General features: G+C 40.3%; 1 protein-coding gene across 8 annotated transcripts in view; it reads right to left on the bottom strand.

Annotated features, from left to right (window-relative positions):
* Positions 1–27,619, bottom strand: part of adgrl3.1 (adhesion G protein-coupled receptor L3.1) — a 177,604-nt gene that overhangs the window by 98,415 nt on the left and 51,570 nt on the right. For all 8 annotated transcript variants that reach the window (XM_018737956.2, XM_018737955.2, XM_018737958.2 and 5 more), the window contains exon 4: positions 10,762–10,975. In XM_018737956.2, coding sequence (XP_018593472.1) covers positions 10,762–10,975 — 214 coding nt within the window. The remainder of the gene's footprint in view (positions 1–10,761; positions 10,976–27,619) is intronic.

The raw sequence follows: 27,619 nt of genomic DNA, 5'->3' as shown, positions 1-27,619 counted from the left end.
CATGAAATACAGTAAAAAAAAGTGAAAAAGTTCACTCAGAAAGAGTTCTCTGCACTAACTTATACAAGTTTGTCTCAGTAATATATCTGTATAACATACAACGTATGGGCACAGTGGCGTAGCGGGTTTGGCTGGGTCCTGCTCTCTGGCAGGTCTGGGGTTTAAGTCCCGCTTGCGGTGCCTTGTGATGGACTGGCGTCCCGTCCTGGGTGTGTCCCTCCCCCTCCAACCTCATGCCCTGTGCTGCTGGGTTAGTCTCCGGCTCACCGTGCCCCACTTGGGACAAGTGGTTTCAGACAATGTGTGTGTGTGTATAATATACAATGTCACAAGTGTTTCTTATTTTTAAAAATTATTTTATCCATGTAACAACAACAAAACGTGAGCAGGTTAGTGACGGTTTCTGTTAAGCCTTGAAGTTTGCCCTGTGTGGGTTAGGGTCTCTGAGACAAATCTAGATCTTTTTAACCATGGTAGATGGGGGTACAGAAGTGGTTTACCAGTGACTATCTTTGGACTGTGAGAGGAAACCATGCAAGCATGTTAACTCAACATAGATTTTAACCTAGATCCACCACCAGAGCCCAGGAGATGCAAAGCACCAACTCTATCTGCTGCGCCACCCTACCATACCATGATGTGCACTACGATTATTCAACGGTTTACTGGGATAAAGCGGGGCTCTCCTCCTCTGTGCGCCCAGACCCTCAGGTCAGCTGGTTTCTATTGCTTTTGTTTGTAAGAGATATTCAGCCTTTTAAGACCTGAATTTACAGAAGCCAGTCACTTCAAAAGACCAAGGAGATTGATATTGGTCATTATTATGGATAGGGAAAAGGTAAGATTGAATTATCCAACCCTTTGCTGGAGGATTTTATTCATAAGAGCTCAGGTGCATTCAAAAGCAAGTTGAGAAGCAGCCATGAGTTACATGCGGGACACCTGTGGGGTGTTATGTAAATTCACCTACACTGGTGATCGATATTTAGGTGCTACATGCATGTTTAACTGTTTGTCACATTAATTTCCCTCTGTTGAAAAAGTTCAGCAAAGTGTCATGATTTGTTGTGGAATTCCATCAGTTACTCTTCTAACAGGACAAAGTGCCACGATACTTTTCACTGAAAGTGATTTGTATTTTAGCACAAACTTGTTTACTATCTCCCTTATTGAAAATCAAAATTAGATTTAAAAAAATGCTACAATTTACACTGTCAATATGGACAAACAATAATAAAATATGTTGTTCCTTTCTGTAGAAAGAAAAATGAAGCTTACTTGATTTGACAATTTTCCTTTAACTAGTCCACTATTTTGCAAAGATTAGAAAGCCTTAAACAAAAGAATTACACAAACAAATATCAACAACCCTTGTGTTTCTTGTTAGAAGACTTCAGTAACAAAAAGAAGATTAATTTTAAAGAGACTTTTTAGTTAAAACAATTTCTGCTGGAATCTATTAACTGATTTACACTCTTAAAAAACAGTTCCATGTCCAACTATGAAAAATCTCATAAACAGGCTAAAATTTTTCAAAATGCCTAATGAGATCCATGGTTTCACACTGTTTAGTACACACACACATTTTTAGAACCCCATACAAACAGACAAAAAGCCACCCATCCATTATTAAGAACCACTTGTCCCAGGGGGGAGGTCAAGGCAAGCCAGAGCCTAACCCAGCAACACAGGGCACAAGCCCAAAGAGGGAGGGGAAACACTGAGGACAGGACACCAGTCCATCATTAGACACCCCAAGTAGAGCTTGAACCCCAGACCCACCCAACAGCAGGCACCAGCTGAACCCACCACGCCACTACATCCGCTGCCTGAAAAATCCCCTACAAATCTACATTCAAGGAAATAGATTGTACATTTTAAGGCAATTAAAACTTATGTTACACTCAGAGTTATGGAGGTGCTTTGTATAGTACTTGTGGTAAAGACGTAGAATTTGAATGAGAAGTATGCGCACTTGATACACACTAATCCATATAGAACAGGTCATTAACTTGAAGTTTTACTTAGCTAACAGGTGCCCAATGTCAATTAACTGCTAAGTAATGGATTACTGATTTTCATTACCTCTCCTGTGTATTAAGGCAAACATGCTGGACACATCTCCCTTTTCCAATATCCCTTTAAATATACTTCAGCCACAAACCATAATGGACGAAACTACGGGAAGAAACAATGTGTTTCTTTACCCATAACTGTAATTGTTTCGAAATGCTAAGCTGGTGAAAAGATCATGATGAAAATGCACTTATACTGCACTTATTGCCTCTACAGAGGCAGCAAGACTAAGCCGTCCCAGTTCACCAGAGGATCTGTAATGTTCATCCTCATTTGGTGCCTTAGTGTGGACCTGTTTGTAAGGAGAAACAGGAAAGTACTGAGAGAGTGGTGGCTAAGGCTTCAGGCCTGAGTGATCAGGTTTCCCGTCCTTCTTACAGCCCACCCTATACCCGCGGAGATGCTTGCGATACAGGCCAAGCCCTCCAGGGGGTGCTGTTGCCAGGAGTCGCGCCACCTCCTGATTGCACCTCGGAAGCAGGTGGTGTGGCCAGTGTGGTGTGGGGTGGTGGTGCGGGGGAGTGCTGGCCTCCAGCCGTGCATTCATGTTCCATTTAGGCCATTGATAAAACGAATGGGGCTGGGTAGGAAAAGTTGATACAGGGAAGGGGGGGTGCGTGAGGGAGAGGCGGAGAGAGGGATCTTTGAATCGCTGACTCAGGCCTTTGCTGGACGTCTTCCCAGACGAACAGCTTGAGTCGCTGTTTGACTGGGATGGGGGGCACAGGGCCGGGTCTCCTCCTCGAGAAAGAGATCTCCTCGGCGCGTGCACAGCGGCCACGCCGAGAAGCGACAACACTTCAAAACACACAATGACAGCCCGCATCTGTTCATCGCAGCACCAGGGAGCAGAGTGGGGACTTATGAATAAATGATAGGTATCCAGGGAACAGGGCTACTTTCATGATAAGTGGGCATTCAAAAATAGATTTGTAAGTTAAAAAAAAAATAATGTAATCTTTCCATAACGGAAAGTTAAGCTTGTAGTTAACATCAAAGCGCTAATGTCTGAAATTCAGTCCGAAAAAATACATTTACATAATAAAGAGTGAAGCAAGCCGTTAGTAGGAGGCACTCGCAGTGTCTCAGCAAAGTGAGCTTGCGCGACCTCTTCAAACAGCATCGCATTAACGTACCTAGCGCGCTTCACTCGGGCTCGCTCTTTTCATGCGGTGGCAATATAGTTTTTCAAATCGCTCGTTCTTACAGCAGACGAACATCGGCAAACTGCTGAGACACTGCAAGTTCTACGACGCGTGCACAGGGCGGGCTGGAAAAGTACTGTACCGACCGGGAAGCAGACGGTGGAAAGCACTGCAGCTAAGAGTTTGAAACTGAAAGATGTGCGATGACTCTCCCTGATATGACTCTAATACGCAACACTAATAAACAGCTTGGTGTGTGGGATCAAAGACAGATGCTGGGTGTTGAAAATATGAAATAGATGTATACTCCCACTGACCAATTAAACAAAATCGAGTAAGAGGAAAACATGGGTGATAGCGTGAAAAAGTACACAGCAGACAGATTAATTGCATTCACAGAGTTGAATGAAATACATATCCCCTTCCTGTCTTCAGACAAGGCCCTTCATGCCATTTGAAATCAACAGCATTATATGCACTCCCTTTAAAATACACACACACACACACACACACACACACACACACACACACACACACAGTCTGAACTGCCTGTCCCATACACGGTTGCAGGGAGCAAGGCTGGAGGGGACACCCAGGATGGGACACCAGTCCGCCACAAGGCACCCCAAGCGGGACTCGAACCCCAGACCCACCAGAGATCAGGACCCAGTTCAACCCACTGCACCACTGCAGCTGAGGAAAAAGAACAAAATAGTTTTTGAGCTAAGTGAACTCTCATGTTGATGCTATGCCATGCATGAATTTTGAAACGCCAATAAAAACTGTATTATGGCTTTATTTGGTATGAGCACAATCAAAAATATTTTAGAACATGAGAGCAGACTGCGGAGAAGTATGTTTACTGAACATTTTCCTCCACAGCGACTTTTTCGATTCAGCTGGGTACCTTTCACTAGAGTAACGCAGGGTAACTACCTTGCTCAAGGGTTCTACAAGAGGTGGGATTTGAACCTTTCCTTTGACTGCAGGGTAGCAGCTCTGACCATTACATCCTCTGCTACCTCAGCGCTAAATGAAACCTGAAAGACTAGATAATAAAGGTTCTTATACGATGTAGATTTTACCTGCTTCTCCCACCGCAGGATTCCTACCAATTCCCATGTAACCTACAGAATTAAACTGACTTGAAATGGAACACGTATTTCTATAAACATATGTACAGAAGCTTAAAAATCATGTTTTAAAAATATTTTACTAAAAAAAAAAAAGAAACATATTTACTTTGTATATTTTTTAATCAGGCAACACTGGCTACCACTGATTCGTTGCAATTGAAAGGTCTTGGTTTGAATGTAGGGGGGTATGGTGGCGCAGTGGGTTGGACCGGGTCCTGCTCTCCAGTGGGTTTGGGGTTCGAGTCCCGCTTGGGGTGCCTTGCGATGGACTGGCGTCCCATCCTGGGTGTGTCCCCTCCCCCTCCGGCCTTACGCCCTGGTTGCCGTGTTAGGCTCCGGTTCCCCGCCACCCCGTATGGGAAAAGCGGTTCTGAAAATGTGTGTGTGGTTTGAATGCTGGCTTTGGCAGTAGTACCTTTGGTCAAGGTACTGTCCCTGAATTGGACCAAAAAAAATGACCTCTCTATACACATGCAGATTTTCAGAACCGCTTGTCCCAGACGGGATCGCAGGGAACCGGAGCCTACCCAGCAACACAGGGTGTAAGGCCAGAGAGGGAGGGGACACACCCAGGATGGGACGCCAGTCTGCTGCAAGTCACCCCAAGTGGGACTTGAACCCCAGACCCAATGGAGAGCAGGACCCAGTCCAACCCACTGCGCCACTGCACCCCCCACCTCTGTATATAAATAGGTAAATTATTGTAAGTAGTTTGGGTTACAAGTACAGCATTGTAAATCACCACAGACAGCAGCATCCACTAAATAAATATATAAAAATACATTGTTCTCCACTGAGTCTTAACACTTCATTCCCATTAACTAAGTTTATTCCCATTAACTAAATTAAAATGCATTTTTAAATATTCAGGTTTCTTTAAAAAAAAAAAAAAAAACTTCAAGCCATATCATAGCAGAAATACTGTCTTTGAAAAATTGTTTCCTAAACTGTTTTAGACAGAATATACACACACACATATATATATATATATATATATATATATACATACCAATCGAGGGGGGACTGCCTGGATATATATATATATATATATATATATATATATATATATATATATATATATATATATATATACATATATATATACATACACAGGTGGTCTCCGATTTTCCACAGTTCGGATTACGATTTTTTCGACTTTGCAATGGTGAGGTGGCGATAGACAGTCAGTAGAAACCGTACTTCTAATTTTGAATGTTGACTATTTTTCCCGGGCAAGCAATATGCGGTGTGATCCGCATCTCCCAGTCTGTCATGCAGAGGTGTGTATTAAGTGTATTAAATGCATTTTCGACTTCGGATATTTTCGACATACGATGGGTTTCGTGGAACGTAACCCCATCGTAAATCGGGGGCCACCTGCAGTGTCATTCTTCAACTCTGTATATACAGTATATAAATATTATATATTTACAAAGAATACTGAATGCTAAAAAGGATTTATGAAAGTAATAAAAATTTGACATTTTTTAAAGCAGCATTACAGAGGAATGTTTTAAGGCCTAATACTCTTAAAGTTGCTATCAATTTATTAATTTATTTTGCCAATATATTTCCTTATATCAAGATTTACAGTAAAGGGGAAAAAAAAAAAAGGTTTTACTTTTAAAAAAAAAAATAAAAAAATCCATCTGTTAGTGTGTGAATTTTGAGGCATCACTGTTCTCGGAAAAGACCGCATCTACAGTTTGTTCAGTGAATGTAAGTAAAATTTAAGCCATGCTCAGTCATGTATATTTTATTTTGTGTTTGTTATGTAACTCGCTTGGCTCCAAAACTAATTGCGCTGGTTTAAAGTTTTATAAGAGGGAACGCGAGAGTGGGAGATAACAGGAAAAAGTAATGGGACAGGAAAGCTGGGGGGGACCCTCCTTTCGGCTCCTGTCCATCTCAGGCAGCACTTCGGCTGATCTCACTTATCGGGTTTTGCGGAGAGGTTATCTCTCCAGTATTACTCAGCCCGCAAAGAGGGAATCGAAGGCTTTGTTTTCAACTCATTCTCCTTTTCCCTTCTCGTACTCCTCTTCCTCTCTGTGACTCACCTCAGTTGGATGCTGGCCCTGTGTAGTTATTTCATTACTGCCCACCCCACACACACACATACACACCCACCCACCCCACCCTTTCTTCCAGCTCTCAGATTTCCTCCTGGATTTGATCGTGTCTATACCCCCCACCCACCCCAGCTGCATTCCCGCCCTCTAAGATGCTGAGCTATCCATATCTGACCTTTCATTTCAGTTCAGTTCATCTCGCCTCCCTCCCTTCACTCCCTCACAGCTCCTCAGATCATCCTCCACATGAGCACTACCTCTTCTGTCTTTTACTTAATCTTTTTTTTTTTGGTCGTTCATCAGAAAATCTCAGTCTTCGCTCCTCCGTTGCTCCTCTAGTGAAGAGAAGGTTTTGCTAGCAATCAGCCTGATCTCTTACTGTCCAGTTTTCTCCGAGAGGACCACTTTAAAAATACACCTAGCCCCTCTAACATGACAAACTCACAAAACAACTCTGCAACACTTGTTGCAGCTCCGCAGTACCTCGGTTAATGCACATTGCTAATGGACAGGATCTTTTCAGTTGCAACCGCTTGTGACAAGAAATGTGTAAAACTTCGATATTAATGCAATGTGATGATAAATAAAACATATTTTTAGGGGCTGTACAGGATTCAGACAAGCCCACTTTCAAATGTATTTGTCTGTTTTCACGATTTGAAGCTAAAAACTCAGTGAAGTCTGTCTAAACCTCTTCCATGTGTAGTGAAGTTCTGTAATCTTTTACATACTTCTTTCAGACAAAATAAACATTCCTTATCACAATTTTAACTTTATCTTGCATTGCCTACTTAGACTTGCTGTGTGAGCACATGGAAACAAAAGCGAACAATTGGATGAGAGCTTCAGGATAATGATTAATGTATTGGACTATGTGGCTATAATTAAAAGCACTGCTGATTAATGTGTTGTCAGTTTAATATAGAAGAATCTAAAGGTCTATTTACAAGGTCAAGAGCTTTAAAATTGCATAATATGCATTTATTTATGTATAGTGGAATCAGAAAGTATTTATTCACCCCCAACTTTTTCTTATTGTGCTATTCTAGGCCAGATTATATGTAAATTAAAACCATGCAAGACCAAGGAACTGCCAGTTTTAAAAAAAAAAAAAAAAAAAAACTCAGAGGTTATAAAATGACTGGCAAAATGTTAAACCTTCCCAGGAGCACAGTTAAGTCTGCTTTAACAAAATTGAATACCATATATACATACATACATACAGATAGATAGTTATTTAATATAAAGAATTATAGCAGCAGTCTCCTTACAGACCAATACATTATTTTCTGCATGGATGGACTAAGCAGCAAAATTTGAATGTATGGGCTGGATATATATTTGCCATTGGTATTACTTAATATTACAAAGAACACTTGAGCTAGGACATATAAAAGTCACAGAAATGACTGGTATAATGAAATGAAATCGATGGAATTGATCTTTTTGTCTAAAGAATGGCTCATATATTAGTATTAATATCACAAATATGTTAATATAGATCTCCATTCTAGCTTCTTCATTTATTCATTTAGCTGATGCTTTCCTCCAAAGCGACTTAGAATGTTAAGATACCTACAACCCTTTACCCACTGATATAGCACTTGGTAATTTTACTGCAGCAATTCAGGGTAAGTACCTTAAGGCTTTAAGTTACTCAAGTGTACTACAGCAGTAGATGAGATTCTAAAAGACAAACTTCAGATCCAAAGGCAGCAGCTCAAAACACTATGCCATCAGCCTTCGAATTTTGTCAGAAGTTTGAAAGTTGGCTTAGAGTTTGTCCACAGAAAATTAAAGGTGAAAGCAGGTGAGATTTACAATAAGCTTTTTTTTTTTTTTTTTTTTTTTTGGGCGGGGGGGGGGGTTAACCTTGGTATTGACTCGTGTCATTGAGTTTGCTCATCTTGATAAAATGAGAAAGCAAAACAACAAAGTTTAGAGGGAATGGAAGACGGTCAGGTTCCCTTGTTTCTCCTTTTGGTTGGCACGGCTGTGCAGCAATATCAGCCCTACTCCAGGTAGCCTGAGAAGTCTTTTGAGATCCTTTGTGATATATAGCTTTGATATCAATGGCAATTACTGGCTACGAAGGCCTCAGAGCCTCGGGAAAAGAGCAATACAAAAGAGGAAAAAATGTGATACTGCTGAAAACCAGCAATTGTTGTTCGATAGTATCGTGCATCGGAGGAGTTCCATTCGAAGGCATGGGTACAGAAGGCGGCAGTGGCCTGTCGCCCAGCTGTCCCCACTGAAGAGCAACATGAATGGCTTGAAAAGCCCTCTGATCTAGTCCTCGGCACATGTAATGGATGATAATCGCTCATTAGAAATGATCAGATTGATTGCAAAGAGGGTAAAATTATGGGAATACTAATTCAGAATCAAAATATCATTATTTTTTCTTTATGCCTTTTCACACAAAGACTTGAACTGTATGATTTCTGAGATACCTAAAGTAGGTATGCAATGCGAAATGTTATTCTGTAGATTCTGTACAGCCGGAAGATTTCTGATATCTACTTGTTTTCGATTTTTAGTATTTATTCTCTACATTAACCACTTTTTTACTCAAAATAAACTTGAGTTACACAGCATTTAAATTGAAAGCACATAACTTTTAATGTAGTCAGAACTTAAAATGTGCATCAGAAAACACCCCCCCACACAGTTTCTAAAAAGCTGCTAATGCATTTCTGGTGTATAATGTAGGTGCTACTTTAGGAACACATTTACCTGACTTCTAGGCAAAATTCAACCTAAGAAAAGGAAAGCCATATTTAGATCACTATATAATGTAGAACAAGTTGTTTGTGATATCAAAGATAATATAAATTTCACATTCCATTATTTGCTCTTTAAGTACAATATACAAACTGGGTGCCAATAAAATGAATGGCATTTCCTCATAAATGCTACTTTTACTGTATATGATCATTGTTTACTTTCTACAAGCTGCTTTTTTCAGCGCTTGATGGAGTCATTCCTTGAGTGCTGGAAGTCTTGTTGGTTTTCCAGCAAGCTCCTATGAGGTGCCAGCACCGAGTGACAGCTGGAGGGGCTGCGCCCGAGGCATTCTGTTTTCACGTTTTCTCATGAAGACGGGAAATTCTCATCTCTAGAGCTTTGACTTTCACTCACTTTTCACTTCTACACAAAACACACTATTTTTCAGCCCTAGTCCAATTTTACTTGGCACTCATATTCCAAGCCCAAATGTGGAAACAATAAATACAGAGACACTCACTGAACTCTTTTCTCCACCTTGCAGATTTGATGTATTTAGATTTATATTGCATGGGGAACCAGTCAACTGATATTCTTTGCTTCAACAAAAACTAACTACAGCCATAAAGTACAGTTTTTTTTCTGATATTTGATTGTTCATAATTACAGCATTATAGGTTTTATGATATCTTTAAAACACACCCCAGTGGATGGTTCTCTTAATTCAATTCATCCAATTAAATATCAGGCTATGGTAATTAACAGAAGGCACGCAGATTGCTATATTAACACACTGTAATGTACTAAAAAATGTACAAATTATTTTTCCAAGGTATGTACTCATAAAATTGTGAGGAAGCTAATTTCCTATAAAAGTCTTTTCAGAAAGAAAGAAAGAAAACAACTACAAAATTAAAGACAAACTTAACTCTGACTCCAGGACATGACAATCCATAACTTAAGCTCAGACAGCTAGCAATTAATGTACAACCACTCAACAAGTATTACTGCCCACCTGCTCTGATTTAGTCAAGCTCCGAAACTATGGATGAGAAACCCCTTGTAAGTAATGTATCTAGCAGTGCAGTCACCTTGGTGAATAAGGTGTGTGGGCTGATAACACTACATAGTATGCGTTGTAAGTTGCTTTGGACAAAAGCGTCTGCTAAGTGAATAAATGTAAATGTCAGTTCTAAGTCTCCTTGCAGATGTTCATATTTGTTGCACTTAAAGTATTGCATTTTTCTCCAAATCTTAAGTCACTCTGGATAAAAGCACCAGGCGAGTGAATAAAATGTAAATGTAAATGTCATCCGAGTACCCAGCCTGCAGCCAGCAGATCACTCAACCATGGTCTCCATCCCCCTTTCCGTTATCTGAGCATGGCAGGCTTTCACATGTGCCTCCACCAATGCCATCTGTGATCTGCACAGTTATAAGTGTACTGAATTATCTTCCAGGAGATCTCGTTCCTTGTAAGGACTTACGGGTCAAAGAACAATTTTCAGTTCTACATTGGCAAGTTATTAAATTTACCAATCACTGTAAATTTGCATCTGAAAATGTGCTACACTCAATGCATCTTGATTGACTTGTTGCCCTTACCTTTGGGACATGATCTTGTACGCATCAGGCAGGTAGCAGCGAGTGTTCTCCATCTGGGCCGGGTCAGCATCGCAGATCTTGTCGTCTGTACGACCATAGTTGGCACTCTCGATCATGATGACGTCAGTGCCAGGGCAGCGCAGCTCGATGGGGTAGCTCTCACAGGATAGCTCCCTCCGCACCACAGCCATTGGAACGGGCGCTCGGCTAAAAGCTGCAGGACCAACATGCACATGTAGTCAAAGACATGGTCATGCCACTACTTGTGGCAACAGCCTCACCACTGGCACTCATCTGGAGGACGTCCCTTCTCAGTTTGGCACCCGGTATCTGCTTCTACTGCATGCACCTGCATTTAGCTCTGTGCCAAGGTGTTGGAGCATAATGAATGCTGTAGACAATTACAGTTGTGGTGTAGGAAAATTGCATCAGGTAAAAGCTTCCACTGACACTAATTTCTGAAATGAGGAGTAAAATAAATGACAGTCCTCCTGGTGGTTCAGCGTCTTAGGGACATAACCTGTGACAGAGACAATCAAGATATCTCAGCTAACGTAGACTTATTAACCTGAATTGCTGCTGCAAATATTACTTTACCAGAACCAATTCAGTACATATGGAGTTGTGGAGATGAATAAACTGTAATCAGTGTAAGTAACTAGTGACTAGCTGAATGTATGTGCTAAGCGTGTAACAATGGTCAGTATACGTATATGTACATGAGCTGAAGCATAATCTTAGAACATGATGCTCATAACCCCATAACATATGGCTTTTCATAACCATGTAATGCATTACCAACAGGAAGAATTGCCAGAGAGAGATACTGACACATATTTCACATATCTTGTGTGAATGTGATAAGGTTTCAGTGCTGCATTTAAAAGCATGTTAAGTGACAATGCAAATGCATCTGCGTAGGTCTATGTGTCTCTGGCTTTGATTCTACAGATTGCCTAAGCCATATTCCATGAAACGTAACCATAGTAACACTACCCTTCTGTCTCTGTGATGTATTCCCATAGACTGCATTACTGAAACTAAAACATCAAGGGTAGAAATTCAACTTAACTCGCTGCAGGATCCTATCTCATAGACTACCAATTGCAGAAGATTAATTGCAGAGACATTTTTCAGCGATGGCTGAAACTCGTCTTTCTATGACATGTCAGTCAGATTGCAACATGCAGCAGAAAGCCAATGGGCTGCTTCAAATTGGTGCATTAGTCCATCAAGAACGAGACATTTTAATGCTACCCTGTCATTTCTCTGAGATAAAGCCGACATACAATGACATTTAAGAGTTATCATTAATGTAAAAAGGGGAGGGGATTGGTGGCAGTGGTGGTGGGGGGGCACATTGGGACATGTATTTTGCTTGAGGCCTCAGAAAGAGAGCGATTTTCAATGAAAAAGGTCAAGAGCTTCAGCCTTCAATATTATCACGACTGTTTGTCAATGTGCAACTGGACTTCAACTCAGCCAAAATTTGAGGCCTTGGCAGCAACATCACAACCTAGAAGTGTTTCTACAAGGCAAACATCTGGTACAGTGTAACCTCTTAATCACACACACACTGGCAGAAACTGCTTGTCCCAACAAGCCAGAGCCTAGCCCAGCAACACATGGCACAGGGCTGGGGACACACCCAGGACAGGACACCAGTCTGTCGCAAGGCACCCCAAGCAGGGCTTGAACCCTGGACCTGCCAAAGAATTGGACCCTGCCAAACCCGCTATGCCACCATACCTCTTGATGATTCAGTGAAATCTTTAAAGAATACTATGGCCTTCCAGTATTTCTATCAGCAGAGTGAAAACTGGAAAGCGTTGCCTTTTTCCAGAAACAATGTTTGAAGTTATACATATATAAGGAAGAATCTCCACATTTTAATTTGAAGAAAATAAGCAGTTGGTCTTTCATTCAGAAACAGTTTTTTTTTTTTTTTTAAATTTAAAATAGCCTTTTCATAACTACAGTAAATTTATTTTGTAAATTAACCCCATCTTATAAAATATGAAAATTAAACTGTCAATGCACAAAAAAGATAATCAGGTTTGTTAAACAGGAAATAAATTATACCAGGCTGTTCACTTTTTTGTGTGTGTTTAACAGGGGTATTGATTAACTTGGAGCCTGATTTTCCAATCTACTATAAAAAATTAAGAAATTTAATTTTAAATGCAGGTAATTTCAAATATGACTTTCAGGACTAATATATTCTCGACTGGAACCATTGATCTCAGTTGTTGAAACTGTACCCCACCAAAACATAGGGTGTGGCCTCTGTAATAGGACAAAAAGTACAAAATAAAAAAGTCACATGATTACATTCTCATTTAATAATGAGAAATCTGGCAATTTGGTAAAAGAGTGTCACGTAAGATACTTAGTTCCTTTGCACACAAGATCTTTGACTCTCAGTCAATATGGAGTTGTTGAGCTAATAAAACACGGAAAACTCCCACACAAGACATATCATGTACAAGAAGCCTGACAGGAATTAAGACAGAAGTTGTATAACTGGAGCACTGCACCTTAAGGTAAAAAAAAAAAAAATCACCAAGCTTTTTTTTTTTTTTTTTTTTGAATTTCTTAAGAAGACAAGATCCTTTACAAATCAACACTTTGGTAAAAGCATCAAATATTAGTGGGTGACATGCTTTATTGAAGGAAAATGCTGTTACAATGGGCAAATGCGGTTACAGCCGTTGTTACAACCCCTGCTTGCAGAGGATAGCGTTCTGTTCCCTTGTACCCCTCAGCTTAATGGATGCACATTTAGAAACACTGGCATCCAACCAAGGCACGAGTTAAGCGAGCCACACTCAACCTGATGAAGACGTGTGAATGCATGGGGTCTGGCTGTCAATCTCACCCACCGCCAGCCGTGCCCTGGGAAATTAGAATGATGCTTTGCAATCTGCCAGGGTCTCAGCATTAATGGCACTTGCTCAAATAAATCTAAAATGATGGCTGCAGCAATTCACCTGTCCACTTTCTCCATTCTAAAAGTTTAACAAGAAAAACAGGTATGCTCTTTTACTTTCATGTAATTGCATGTTTTTTTAATGTATTTATCTGTCCATGCATTCATTTATACTTTATCGTCTTGTTACTATTTACTTTTGACTTTGAGGTTGTGACGTTTGTCAGTTTCTGTCTACTGCCAAAACATGTGTGAAAACCTGCATCTAAAAAGGTACTTAATTACTGTAAACAAGGCAAAATAGAAAAATAAAGGGCAGCTTGTAGCATAGTAGTTAGAACTGTGGCCTGCAGACTCGAAGCTCGCAATTTTGAATCCAGCTGTAGTACCCTTAAGCAAGGTCCATACCCTAAATTGCTCCATCAGAAAAAAAAAAAAAAAAAAAAAAATTATAGCTATATAAATGGGTAAATAATTGTGTCTTAACACTGTAAGTCACTTTGGAGAAAAGTGTCAGCTAAATGAATAAATGTTCAGATAAAAGCTTCCATGTTCTGAAGGGGACTTTTTTGGAAATAACACACAGATTAGAGACAGTGCCAATAGGATACATGTCAAGATCAGATTAGAAATGGTTTATCATAAACAGGATATATTTACTGAAGCAATTCATTTACTACAAAGCTATAATGCATTTTTTTCTTGTTTTTTTTTTTTATTTTTTTATTATTATTTAAAAAACACCATTTTCTAGAAATTGGGTGTGCACATTTCATGTCCTGTATTTAGTTCCATATGCAGGCAACCAGTAAATCCAGTACATTCTGCTGCTGCGCTTCAGCACTGGAAAAGACAAACTACTGCATCTCCCAGCTAAAATCAACTACAGTCTCAATACCTACCAAAATGCAGGCATAGGCCACAAATAAAGAAGCCATAGGCTTGTACAAAATTCTTTAAATCATATCTTTATTATAATGAATTCATATATAATGGATTCACATATATGTAAATACATAGATACATATATATGAATTTATTATGATACATTTTTTAAAAGTCACCAGCAGAAACCAATGCACTAATTAGAGTAATACAATTTTTTCTTATTTGCTTTGTTGATATATACAGTAATATCATTTTCAAACATGATAGTATGACTAAGCAGAGATGTAATTCATCATCAAAACTCATTTATTACTGGTTAACAATGAAAGTGGCCTGACTACTAATGTAATACTGTGCTTCTAAAGTTCACTGTAAAAAAATGGGGGAATAAAGTCAACAGAGGGGCCACATTCTTTGTGAGGAGAATGTAATGCTTCCCATCCACTTGAGTTGCTATGGACAGCATACTTTAAAGCTCTTAATCCGCTTTGACCTCGATGGATAGAGGGCAGAGCTGAAGAAACAAGCACCCCGAAGTCACTGTGTAGCTTCTAGTACCCAATACTTTTTATAGAGGCACTGATGTCTGCTTTGGGACTAGTCGTGTTTTCAAGTTCTCAAGCTATTAGAAAGTAGAAAATCTTCAACTTAACGTTGCATTATTTACTTTTCTTTTACACTGATTACATTTTTGACAAAAGGAAGCGAACACTACATTTGTTTGTTTATCAGTGATTCACTGGTTTGCCAACAATACAGCCCTTCATGTAGCTGTCCTCCCAAACGCTCACTGTCTAAGCGAGCAGGAGACGTCACGTCCGGACATGAGTCCGACATGGATGTGTGTTGATGTAATGTCCAAACACAGACATAAAGTACAATGACACCGTGTGCAGAGTGTATTTACAAGTGCGCAGTGCAAACTGGAAAAAAAAAAACAGTGTACAGGTGAAACAATGAACACGGTACAAAGAGACGCACGGTGTATTTTGACAAAGGTGAAAAGTGAACCACGAATCTACGAGTGGGACTTGAGTACGGAGGTGTGATGAAATACCAGACTGAAACTCTGGACATGGACAGGAACACAAAAGGCAGCGGTAGACAGAACAGGCACTTGGGACTGGAACATAAACTCCTCTGGGACAAGGATTTGGAAAAAATGAAGTAACTAAGGTTCACAAGGAAAATCACAATAGAATGCTCATCAAGAATTCGCAACCTTGACTCAGTGTTTGCTGCTTTTGTATGTGAGTGATTATAAAATTGTGAACAGGTGTACAGGGCTGCATTAGTGGAACTTACTGGCACCTCCTTTGGTCACTAGGTTTACTGTCCCAGGTGGGTTGAATGTGCATTTGACAGAGCCAATCTGCCACCTGAGCAGCGATGTGGGGAGGGCAGAGCACTTCTGATAAATACACCATGAGGAAATTACTTATTCTTATGATATGGGGGAAATAGTTTATTATTCTTATTAATGTGGAAAATAAGTCTGAAGTCCATTTGGTAATTTATTTATGCCTAGTACCTATAAATTTTCAATGTTTTGCTTTAGATGTTCCTTTTAAAATTCTTTAAAAAGTTTTTTTTTTTTTTTTTTTGATTTTTTAAAATATGAAGTGTAAATGTTTTCATGAATATCAACTGTGTCTTGAAGCACAATTCATATGTACTATTATTCATTTTGTGATAAAATATGCATTAATAAGTATGGATGTTTTTTTTAACAATTGCTGTGCATAAACTATGCCTTAATGCACCTAAAATTCAAATGCAGTCCATTCTAACTTCCAAGTACTGTTTCTTCAAGCACATATCAGAAATTCACACATGACCAAATATTATTCTCTGTTTTACATTTAAAACCCAATTCAATTCTTTTTACAAGGCAAACACAGAGTTGAATGTACCTCATGTTGGTCTTTTTTTCCTTAATATATATATATATTCCTTCCTATATATATATATATATATATATAGACACAGTGAGATTCCTTTTGTTCGGATTTTATTTATTCCTCCTCCACACGAAAACAGAAAGCTGCACGGAGCTGCAGGGAACTCTGGGAGGTCACAGTGCTTGAGCAGCTAATTATACCCTAAAACAGAGTGCTGTCCCCGTGACATAAAACCCAGGGCCCTGGCGAACATGTGGACGCGGACTGTGTGCTCCTTTCTGAACTGCACCTACAGTCTCTGTGTTCTGCACGGCTATCACATGCCATGCAAAAATTGGACAGGTCAATGACAGCAAATGATGTGTCACACGGAGAGCATACAGATTATCCTTTTCAGCGCCAATTATACCAGGGCAGGAGCTTCATGTGGAGGCCAGCGGACGGTGACAAGCATCCAGAGCTATGGTACTCAACTCTTGTTCTTTTGGACCACAGCCTCTGTGGGCAGCTCTGGGACCTACTGCCATTGTTAAATACATATCGGACCAAAATCGCTTTAAAATTAAAACTAAGCTAAAGGCGTGCTCCTGTGAACAACGGGGCTGGTTTACAAAAAAGGTCTGAAGTGGTTGTCATTTCGTTTTTGACACTTCGTGTGAAACAGTTGTCTGTTTGGCCGTAATAGATTCTATGATAAGGGCTGGAATAAAAACCCGTGTACAGCGCATCCCACAGAAAAAAAAAAAAAAAAAAAAAGTTTATTACACCTCTTCTAGAAGGTTTGGCACAGGTTTGCGCTACTGAAACGCTGCAGTCGGTAACTATATTTAATTTCAGGAAAAAAGATTTTTTGAATGATTTTATTGGTCAGCATTCAATGTATTATTTTAGGCTTCCGTAATGTTTGTTTTAAATCTGAGTAAAATCTGATCTGGATTCTACTTACCAGTCACAGTTGATGAGGCAAAAAGCCAAGATGCATTCTTAGCACTTCAAAACTTTAGAAAGATAAAAGCAAAGCTCTATCAAAATATATAAAAAATGAAATTACTGTTGCATAAATCAGAAAGCATGGAAGCATGAAAAGCAAAAAAAAAAGGATTGATACCAGATGCAACGTTCAAAAATAAAAGCACGTAAACATGAGGAGATCAGAGAGTGAGGTAACATGGGAGAAGGCAAAACCAGCCGTGGGACAATGGTCCTGTTTTTCATCATCAGTGCCCTCTGTTTGTTTCCTGTTACTGGTCAGGCATAACTATGATACCATCTCTGTGAAAGCAGATCCTCTTTGAAGGAAGCAGCCACCTAGGAAGGGGAGGTGCGCAAGCCAAGCTGTGTGTGTGTGTCTGTGTGTGTGTGTGTGTGTGTGTGTGTGTGTGTGTGGGGGGGGGTTTGGTGAATGCACACCTGGACCGTTTTGCTTCTTGGCAGCCAGTCCCCTACAGACCGGCTCACTTGCAGCCGCTGTACAATTTCAATTACGCCGACAGAGGGAGAGTAAGTCGTGGGCCGCCCCGGCACTGGCCGTCGGCAGTCCAGCTTCACCTCGGTCGTGCCGACCAATTAAGAGTACGCCACCGAGGAACGGGGGCGAGCGCAAAACTTAATTTGAACCGTGTCATCCTTAAAGGAGACAAGGAAAAAAAGGAGTGCTGGACTGATGTGAATGCAACCATTACTGGTCTATTAGAAACATGAGAGAACAACTCAGATTCATAAATAGCTGCATTTTTAATTCAGGTTAAAGCTAAAGTGTGAATGACCTCTTACAAACGGTAAATGATGGTGTGCACAGATTTTCTAAATATGTATAATATATTGTATACAATAAATATATACTGTAGTGTGTTTACTATGTATAGTACAGTACATATTTTAATGTGTGTATGTGCCAACATATAGCAGTATATACAGGATATATATATTATATATATACACACACACATTTTCGGAACCGCTTGTCCCATACGGGGTCATGGGGAACCGGAGCCTACCCAGCAACACAGGGCATAAGGCCAGAGGGGGAAGGGGACACACCCAGGACGGGACGCCAGTCTGTTACAAGGCACCCCAAGCAGGACTCAAACCCCAGACCCACTGGAGAGCAGGACCTGGTCCAACCCACTGCGCCACTGCGCCCCCCTTATATATATATATATATATATATATATATATATATATATATATATATAAAAAATAGAGTAATATATTAAAGTTATATTCCATATAATGTATGCACATGGCTATTTCCAGTATATATAGTTCAAAGAAAAGAGGATATTTCCAGGGTACATTTTGGCAGAATGTTGTTCTGTTGTATGCTTTTAAGGCATCAGCGTACAGTGTGACTGCATGAAAAGCTTGATCAGTTGGTAATATTTCCAGAGAGCCACAACAGGGAGCAAGATGAAAGCTTTTTTTTGGCAGAGGTTTATTTTTTCAAAGCACAGTTAATAAGGCGATAGAACAGGCAGACTTTTTTCCTCTCTCAGGAAGCTGATGTACTTACAATAGAGGCCTTTTTGTCAATGGCTGTATTGAATTCCCCCAGTGCTGTGCCACATTCAAGAACGCTTCAAGTGTCCTTTATCTGCAAGGTCTGAGAGGCTAATCTGGCAAGTCCCCTCCCCCCACACCCCATCATACCACATGCACGTGCAAACGCGAACACGCACACAAACAAACTCCAAGGTCAATTTCTGAGAGCACTCATTTACACCACTGCATAGCATATAAGAATCCATTTTAATTTTACATTTATCTGACACTTCTCTCCAAGGCTCTGACCAAACTGTACTATACTCTGGCCATAATACACAGTTTCATCTTTTGCTTTCCAAAGCCCTTACAAGGTCAGTCACTTGATAACTGCTATAATTAACATGTATTAACTTTCGGTCCAAAACTGAGCCTCTCTGAGTCTCTGGGCAAATTTTTGCCTGTATCAGGTCATGAAACAAACATAAAGACTTTCCTGTTTGTCCTTCAACAGATTCATGCACATTATATTTAATAGGGTGTGTGAGCTTCTGTGGCACTGTCAATGTTGCGAAGTGGGAATTTTGGTCAAAAAACAGCAGAATTTAAAAGACAATTCTCCTAGATCCAATTGATATTCCATGAAAATTAAATTACCTAATAATATAAATTAATTTGCATTTTTAACAAAAAAAAATAAAAAATACAAAGGGCTAATCTGCAATATGTGCTCTCATTCCTAAATAATTGCAATAAGGAGAACAGCTGTGGCTCCAGTTGTGGTATTAGCGGTAGAGATACAGTATGTGCCACAGACAAAAATAATGTAAATAACCTCTAAAACATAGTCACAGTTTAAGTCGTGTAGGTCAGATCACCCAGAGGAACCAGTCCTGGTGAGGAAAATGACTCAAAACCAGCTTAATCAAAGTATACGGATTTAGGGCATGCTGGCAATGCCAATAGCTGACATCTTCATACCCTCATCAAGATAAGGGGAGTTACGGCAACGTGACGCTGTCTTGCCAGAAATGTGGCTCAGCTGCAATCTTTCATTTCCAGCCGAGCATCTTTTTCATCATTTTTTTAAATTAGCTTAATGTTGCCATAATTCAAAAAGAGTGGGGAGGATAGGGATCGAGCCAGCAAATGATTTGTTTGTTTCCTGCCGGTAACCTCTCATTGTCAAGATCCATTCATATTTTCTCAGCCAAATCCATTTCCAGCTAAACAGGCTCTACATCAGCCCACTCCAAAGGATGCTCTTCTAAATTCTTCTTTTCACCTGGTTAGAACTGTTGTTGCCTCTTACGCTTAACTGCTTTTATAAAATCTTTGTCATTGTTTGTTTTGTTATAATGTTTCAGGGCCACACAGCTTAGAATTTACATTAGAGACACAATGGATTCCTGCTCATGTTAGGCGAACCGATGCCAATTACCTTTCCTTTTACATTATGCAGGCTCAATATGTTTGTCCTCTTATAGTTCCATCTGAATGAATGTTAAACTAATAATTAATTGCAATACGGGAAAGTAGGACATCAACCAGCCACCAGAGAGCAAATATATGACAGAGATAATAAAATTTAAATAAGTATTAGATGTACAATATAAAATAATATATTCTTGAAAACAGTCTACAAAGTTAAACATTGGAGCTTCTATATTTTTCATATACCTGTATGACCTGGTCACATTTAATTGAAAAGAGCCTCTAATTCTAGGCATGTTGCAAAATTACTGTCTTGTCCTCTTTTTCCAAGAAAGGTTATCAGTCAAGAGCCCTGTCATTCCACCTCTTATTGGGTTCAAGAGTGATTCTGTGATATTTATGACATCACACTCTGCCTTCTAGCAGCATGTGCTTTGTGGGACCTAATGTAAACTAGCATGCAGATCCACTTGACCCCTCTGTCAATATCCATTCTCGTTAAACACCACTCTGCTTCAATAAGCAACTTCAAATTGCACCTTTCAACAATTCAAATGGGGCAATTGAAGCTTGGGCTCTAATTCATCCATTTACAAGATATATACGTGTCCTGCAGAGAAAAAAGCAAAACACAATAAAACTTCAGAGTATTTAACCCGTTTCCAAAAGCCGGCACACTTAATGCGGCTGCTAGGTTCCAGCTATTTTGGCAGCACTTTGGCATTTAGCTTGCAAAAGAAACAAGTTATTGATTTTTTCAACTGATAAAACTGTGTGTGCTGCCATGTTTCTCCTTTTATAGATATACACACGGTGGACTGGTGACACCACAGTGGCATATGAATGAGAAATGCAGTGTCCTTGTGTGGACTGTTAGAAGTCCTGATCTGAACTCTACTGAGAATTTGTGGAAAGGTTTAAAAGCTGTTGTCCATAAGTGATCCCCAAGCAACTTGAGAGAGTCTGCACAAATCTGCCAAGAGCAGGCAAAAAAAAAAAAAAAAAAAAAAAGCACGGAGCCAGTGGGCAAAGCTGTTACAGCATGACTCTGAAGGACTTGTGGAATCATTGTTGCCAAAGGTTTTTCAAGTAAAATATTAAGTCGAATAGTGCAAATATATGCTCCATTTTTTAAAATATTTTTCCCTATTTTAAGGTAAGTTACATAAAAGGTTTGCAAAACAAATTTGACTAAAAATCTGTCACCACTAAGGTTTTGAATTAAACACTCAGTGAACATAAAGATGTATCATTTTTGTTTTTCTGCAGTACTATCTATTGTTTTTTGTTCATAGCCTGTGGAAAAGCACTCAAACAAGAATTTCATGGTACTTGTACACGGTACTTCTACTTATGACAATAAACCTTGAACTTGAACTTGAACTTACAATTGCCACAAACTATATTGTCACAGGTAAGATCCAATGAGGTTTGCATAACATTGCACAGATTGTGTGTGAGTGTGTGTGTGTATTTTTTTAACTCACAGTTTTTAAGTATGCTTTTAATGAAGCCATAAAGTGGCAAAATTGCAGAATCACTTTGGCTGATATATCATTATTACACAAGTCATGCTGACAGCTGAGGTAGAAACACTTCCAGGCTACCCCAGGGGCACTTATGAAAAATGAATCTCCTCATATAGCTGCTTGACGTAAAACTCAGCCTTTCTGTAGCAGAAAACCTGCATCGTCTCCAAGGATCTTTGGACATCTAGTCAGCGCTGGTGGTTATTCTGAGACATCCCTGGGACAGTTTGGAAACTGTTATCGCAATGTTATGCTCCCACAAAGGTTTACCGGCATTCTGACATCAATAGAGAACTGTGGAAAGTTTGAACCCAAATGCCATTTTTTTTTTGGCTGCGCTTGTCAGAAGTCAAAGGCAAATTCTACAGTTTTTTTTTTTCTTTTTTTTTTTTTTAAAGAAATTAAGAAAAAAGTATTTCTCGTCTTTGTTGTCAGCTATGACTTTTCAGTAAAACTGCACTTTTGGGTATTTTATATTGCTTCCTAATAATGGCCATTGCTCAAGGCATCTATAAATGCACTGGGCATTTCATAATTGTTTCAGGACAATCAATAAAGTAATTATATAAATACCCCCCACAATATCCCACCATATCACATGAAATCCCAATGGTTTCAAAGCGTGGTAATTAGGCTACCATACTGAGATTAATCCAGGGCTTGTTCTAAAGCTGAAATCACTGTCAGTCTTCCTAATCTGCTATGATACTACAGATAAACAGTGAAAGCTGTCACACAAAGAGGTTAAAGACCCATCTGATTCCAAACCCTGCTTTTAAGTGGTTTCACTAAACCGCCCTTAAAATTCACGTCTGTACTGGGCGTCTATGCCAGCCATTTGAGGCCATGTGCTGCACTACAAAGGTCACTGCTAAGCGGATCCCAGCTTTTGTATCTATTTCCAAAAACCATCAATCACTGCTCTTTTTCACACTGTCCACATAATTTATTCATTCTTTCCTAATCCCACTAAATCAGCCTTTAATAGTCTCTGGCAGTGATGTCTTTTTCCCCTCTTCAGTATAGATCTCAGATGGTACGTCCCCCCCCCCCCCCCATTTTACTTTAAACTATATTTCCAACCTGACAAAGGAAAGAGAAAAATGATGTCAGGTTGTGTTTTGAGAACATCAGTAGTCTATTAAAGAAATCTTCTGTGGTACTTTTAGTTTCTGCAGGCAAAGCAGGGTTTCAATTAATGTGCTCCTAATAAAATAAGGAAGAAAAACTGCATAGATTTTGTCCCATCACCTACCTGAAACATGACACAACACAACAGTGACTGAAAATCTGAACTGAGCTTTATGTCAATTTAAAAGTGGTTTACGTGGAATGAAATTGCTTGTGCCTGTCAGTAATAACCAGGAAATTACATTAGATTCCTGAAATGGCTCATAGTTGGTACCTGAAACGGGAGAATAAAAAGGATCAATAAGTTCATTCCGAGCATATCTGGTTGAAAAAAAAAAAAACAACACTTTTGAGCCCACTGGTCTGTCAGTTGGGCTTTCACGTGAGGCTTGAATTTGATGCACAAACTGCCTTTGTGCCTGAAGGTATACCGGACATTAAAGGCTACCTATGTAACGCAAAGGAGGAGGGTGTGTGGTGAATTCTGATTTATCCAACAACTGAAAAAGAATAAAACGGTCACCAAGTCAGAAACTCATCACACATGTGATGTGATGCAATTCTCCTTGGTTGCATGGTAGGGACTCAGCTACGACCCCCTCTCAATCAAAACACACGGAGACGCTGTAAAAGGGCTTGGAAGGACTCAGTGATACCCTCTTTCCACTAATTATCATGCAAAATGTTTGTGCATTTGCTCAGTAGTAAGCAGCTATGTAGCAAACATGCTATGAAATGCCTAGTAACTGCCTCTAAGAGCCCACAGTAATAAGACAGCAGGTCGTGTAGTGGTTAGATTGGCTCCACTGCACTCAAAAGACCTCCTGCTGTAGTACTCTTGATCAAGGTACTTACCGTAAGTCATGCCAGTAAAAACTAAGTAACTGTAGTGGTAAATCAGTGTAAGAACAAACCTAGAGCCCTTGAAGAAACATGTGAAATGTATGCATAGCTAATTATGAAAATTTGTACATGGACTAGAAGAATTTGCTACTTGAGGCTGCTTTTTACAGCATGGTGGCAAGGCAGGTTGTATTGGTGAACATGCCTGAGTGACATTTGTTCATTTAGCTGACACTTTTATCCAAAGTGCCTTACAGTGTTAAGTTACTAACAGTTTACACAGCTGGGTAATTTTACTGAAGCAATTTTAGTGCAAGTACCTTGTTCGGGGGGGACGCAGTGGTGCAGTGGGTTAGACCGGGTCCTGCTCTCCGGTAGGTCTGGGGTTCGTGTCCCACTTGGGGTGCCTTGCGACGGACTGGCGTCCCATCCTGGGTGTGTCCCCTCCCCCTCCAGCCTTACGCCCTTAGTTGCTGGGTTAGGCTCTGGTTCCCCGTGACCCCGTAAGGGACAAGCGGTTCAGAAAATGTGTGTGTGTGTGTGTGTGTATACCTTGTTCAGGGGTATTACAGCCAAAGGTAGGAATCAAACCTGTGACCTTTGGGACCAAAAGCAGTAGCTCTAAGCAGCATGCTACCAGCTGCCCCATGTGTTTGTGCTCTGTATTGGACGTAGGTTTGAACATTCTGTGTTGAATTTGGATATTTATGGGGGTTTCCTCCCACAGTCCACAGGTGTGTTTCACGTACATTTGTGTCACTGAACGTTGTACACCATGTGAGTGTACTGCATCGTTCTGCTGTGTAGATAAGTGAATGATTGTAAGTATTTTAGCGGAGTTGATCTACTGTAAGTCACCTTGGACGAAGGTTTCAGATAAATACTACAGTCATCGTTATATGTTGCTTTGTCATGCCTGCTAAATGTAACACATATTTTAGCAAGGTGAACCACTATCCCCCAATGGGAACTGCACACCATTGCTGTAAAGTGTGAAGGTGACAGATCTGTGCAACATCACTCTCGTATCAAAGTTTGTCTGTCGCCATCTCAACCCCAGAGAACTTGCATCCCCTTGACGTCCATGACGGAACAGCTCAACCTTACTGATTGCTGAGGGGGCGGCCAAGGTTAATTCAAACTGGGCCGATGCCTTTCTGGAGACAAATCAATGTCAAAAGCACACCATTCTCATCAACAGCACAAAAAGGAACCCTCATTCTAATTCCTCGTTTATCCCTAGAGTTTGGAACAGTTTGGAGTGAATCACTTTGTTTCTGCATAATTGACAGGCTTAATTCATTTGCTTGTCCTGGTACGCTCACTTAAGCTTGAGAGAACTGTCGTACTTGTTTAGTAATTTAAGGGTATGAGATTAAATAATTCTTGAGAATACATAAGTATGTTTAGCTAAGGTGCATCTATTGTTGTTAGGCTGTAATATAGTGATTTGTAAATTAATCAGAAAAACTCCAGCAAGAATGCTATAAATGAGGGCTTTAGGGTTGTATAACACAGACCAGTCCCATTTGACCCTGACACAACTGTGTTTGCTTCTCATCACTGACATGCTAGGGTACGTCTGGTCTAAGGGGTGACCAGAAAAACAGTAGTTTTACCTCACCCTTGAGTAAAAAATAAGTAAAATAAATATGAGTTTATTCATGTAATACACACACACACACACACACACACATTTTCAGAACCGCTTGTCCCTTACGGGGTCACGGGGAACCGGAGCCTACCCGGCAACACAGGGCGGAAGGCCGGAGGGGGAAGGGGACACACCCAGGACGGGACGCCAGTCCGCCGCAAGGCACCCCAAGCGGGACTCGAACCCCAGACCCACCGGAGAGCAGGACTGCGGTCCAACCCACTGCGCCACCGCACCCCCTATCGTAATACACACATCAACCATAAAATGCTATCATCTGAAAACAGGGGAAAAAAATTAAGAACAAACGCAGGTACTGTAGTGATTCACAACTGTTGGCTTTAGAATCAAAGGGCACAGATTCAGATCCCAGGCTCTGCTATCTTACCTTGAGCAAGGTAGCTACCCTGAACTGTAACTTATAGTAAGCTATACAAATGAGTGAAACACGATGGATGGATGGATGGATGGATGGATGGATGGATGGATGGATGGATGGATGGATGTTTCAACTGTAATAGCCACATTCTCAGCTTAAAAAAGAGTATCAATTAAGGTTGAATGGCTGCACCTGGTGTCTGTTTCCTTTAATGAGCCATTTCCCAGGTGTGGTATCAGCACACACGATGGGGTAATTAATTAATGTGAACTTCACCAATTTTAAAGGAAATTGATTAATTCACTTTCATACGGACACGTGGTTGCCTGAAACTCGAACATGTAGAAATCGTGGTGAATCGCAAAAGCTCGAGCTTTCAGCAATGCTACCATGTTACTAATCCTTTGTGCAGCTGAAATGAAACTAGCCAAACAGCACGACTCCATCCAGAATTGTCACAGCTGTTAATTTTTTCCCTGCTAATGTCTTGTCCTGGGGGTGCAGTGGCGCAGTGGGTTGGACCACAGTCCTGCTTTCTGGTGGGTCTGGGGTTCGAGTCCCGCTTGGGGTGCCTTGCGATGGACTGGCGTCCCGTCCTGGGTATGTCCCCTCCCCCTCCGGCCTTACGCCCTGTGTCACCGGGTAGGCTCCGGTTCCCCGCGACCCCGTATGGGACAAGCGGTTCTGAAAGTGTGTGTGTGTGTGTGTGTGTGTGTCTTGTCCTATAACTTAGTTCTTTCGATGTGTTGATATTTATACCAAAAAGTTGTCTTATTGCCCTGCAGGTTTTCAAAAATTACTGTCATACTGCCCTGCCCTATCCTCCCTCAGAAACAGATATGCACGCTGACAAAAATGTAAAAATCCAAAATTCAAACTTTGACTGAATTAAAAGAGCTGGTTACACGGGGGCACGGTGGTGCGGTGGACTTGGCCGGCTCCTGCTCTCTGGTGGGTCCTGGGTTTGAGTCCTGGTTGGGGTGCCTTCTGATAGACTGGTATCCCATCTGGGGTGTGTCCCCTCCCTCTCCAGCCCTATGCCCTGTGATGTTGGGTTATGCTCTGATTCACTGCGACCCCGCTAGGGATAAGCAGTTTCAAACAGTGTGTGTGATATATAAAATCACAGGAAGTGGCTGACAGGATGCATTTATATGAACACTAAAACAGGGCAGCATCTGCAGCGCACCACCAGAGAAAATGTGGGGATGGGTGGTTTTCCTGAGAGGAAAGATTCCTGCTGCATTTCGTTTCCTGCATATTTATACAAACCGCACAGATGCCATTTTTTAGCAAAATTACAGTAACACTTTATGCTACAGAAGCTACGGATCCAGTTTGGCAGCATTACCATATATAATTAATTCTGGTAAAAATGTGTGCGTGAAAATTTTTCTAACAGTGATACTTACCTAAACAATAACCTTTATATTGCTTTATAATTATACACCTATCCCACATTTTATTCATATCTAAAAGCCTATTATGTGGCATGATGGCAAACTCACCCAATTTAAAAAACCTAATTACATACTGTACCAAAATAATTCTGCATGCATTGCTCTATGAGATATTACTATTAAAGTGTGGGAGTAAAACTAAAAAAAAAATAAATAAATAGATAAGAATAATGTAAACAAATATCTATTTTTTGTGCACCTCATATGCCAGTGTTACAAGGTCCATTAG

Source organism: Scleropages formosus, chromosome 16 (assembly GCF_900964775.1).
Source record: "Scleropages formosus chromosome 16, fSclFor1.1, whole genome shotgun sequence".
In the NCBI taxonomy this organism is placed as follows: Eukaryota; Metazoa; Chordata; class Actinopteri; order Osteoglossiformes; family Osteoglossidae; genus Scleropages; species Scleropages formosus.
The sequence above is the reverse complement of the archived record's forward strand: the minus strand, read 5'-3'. Positions and strand labels throughout refer to the sequence as shown.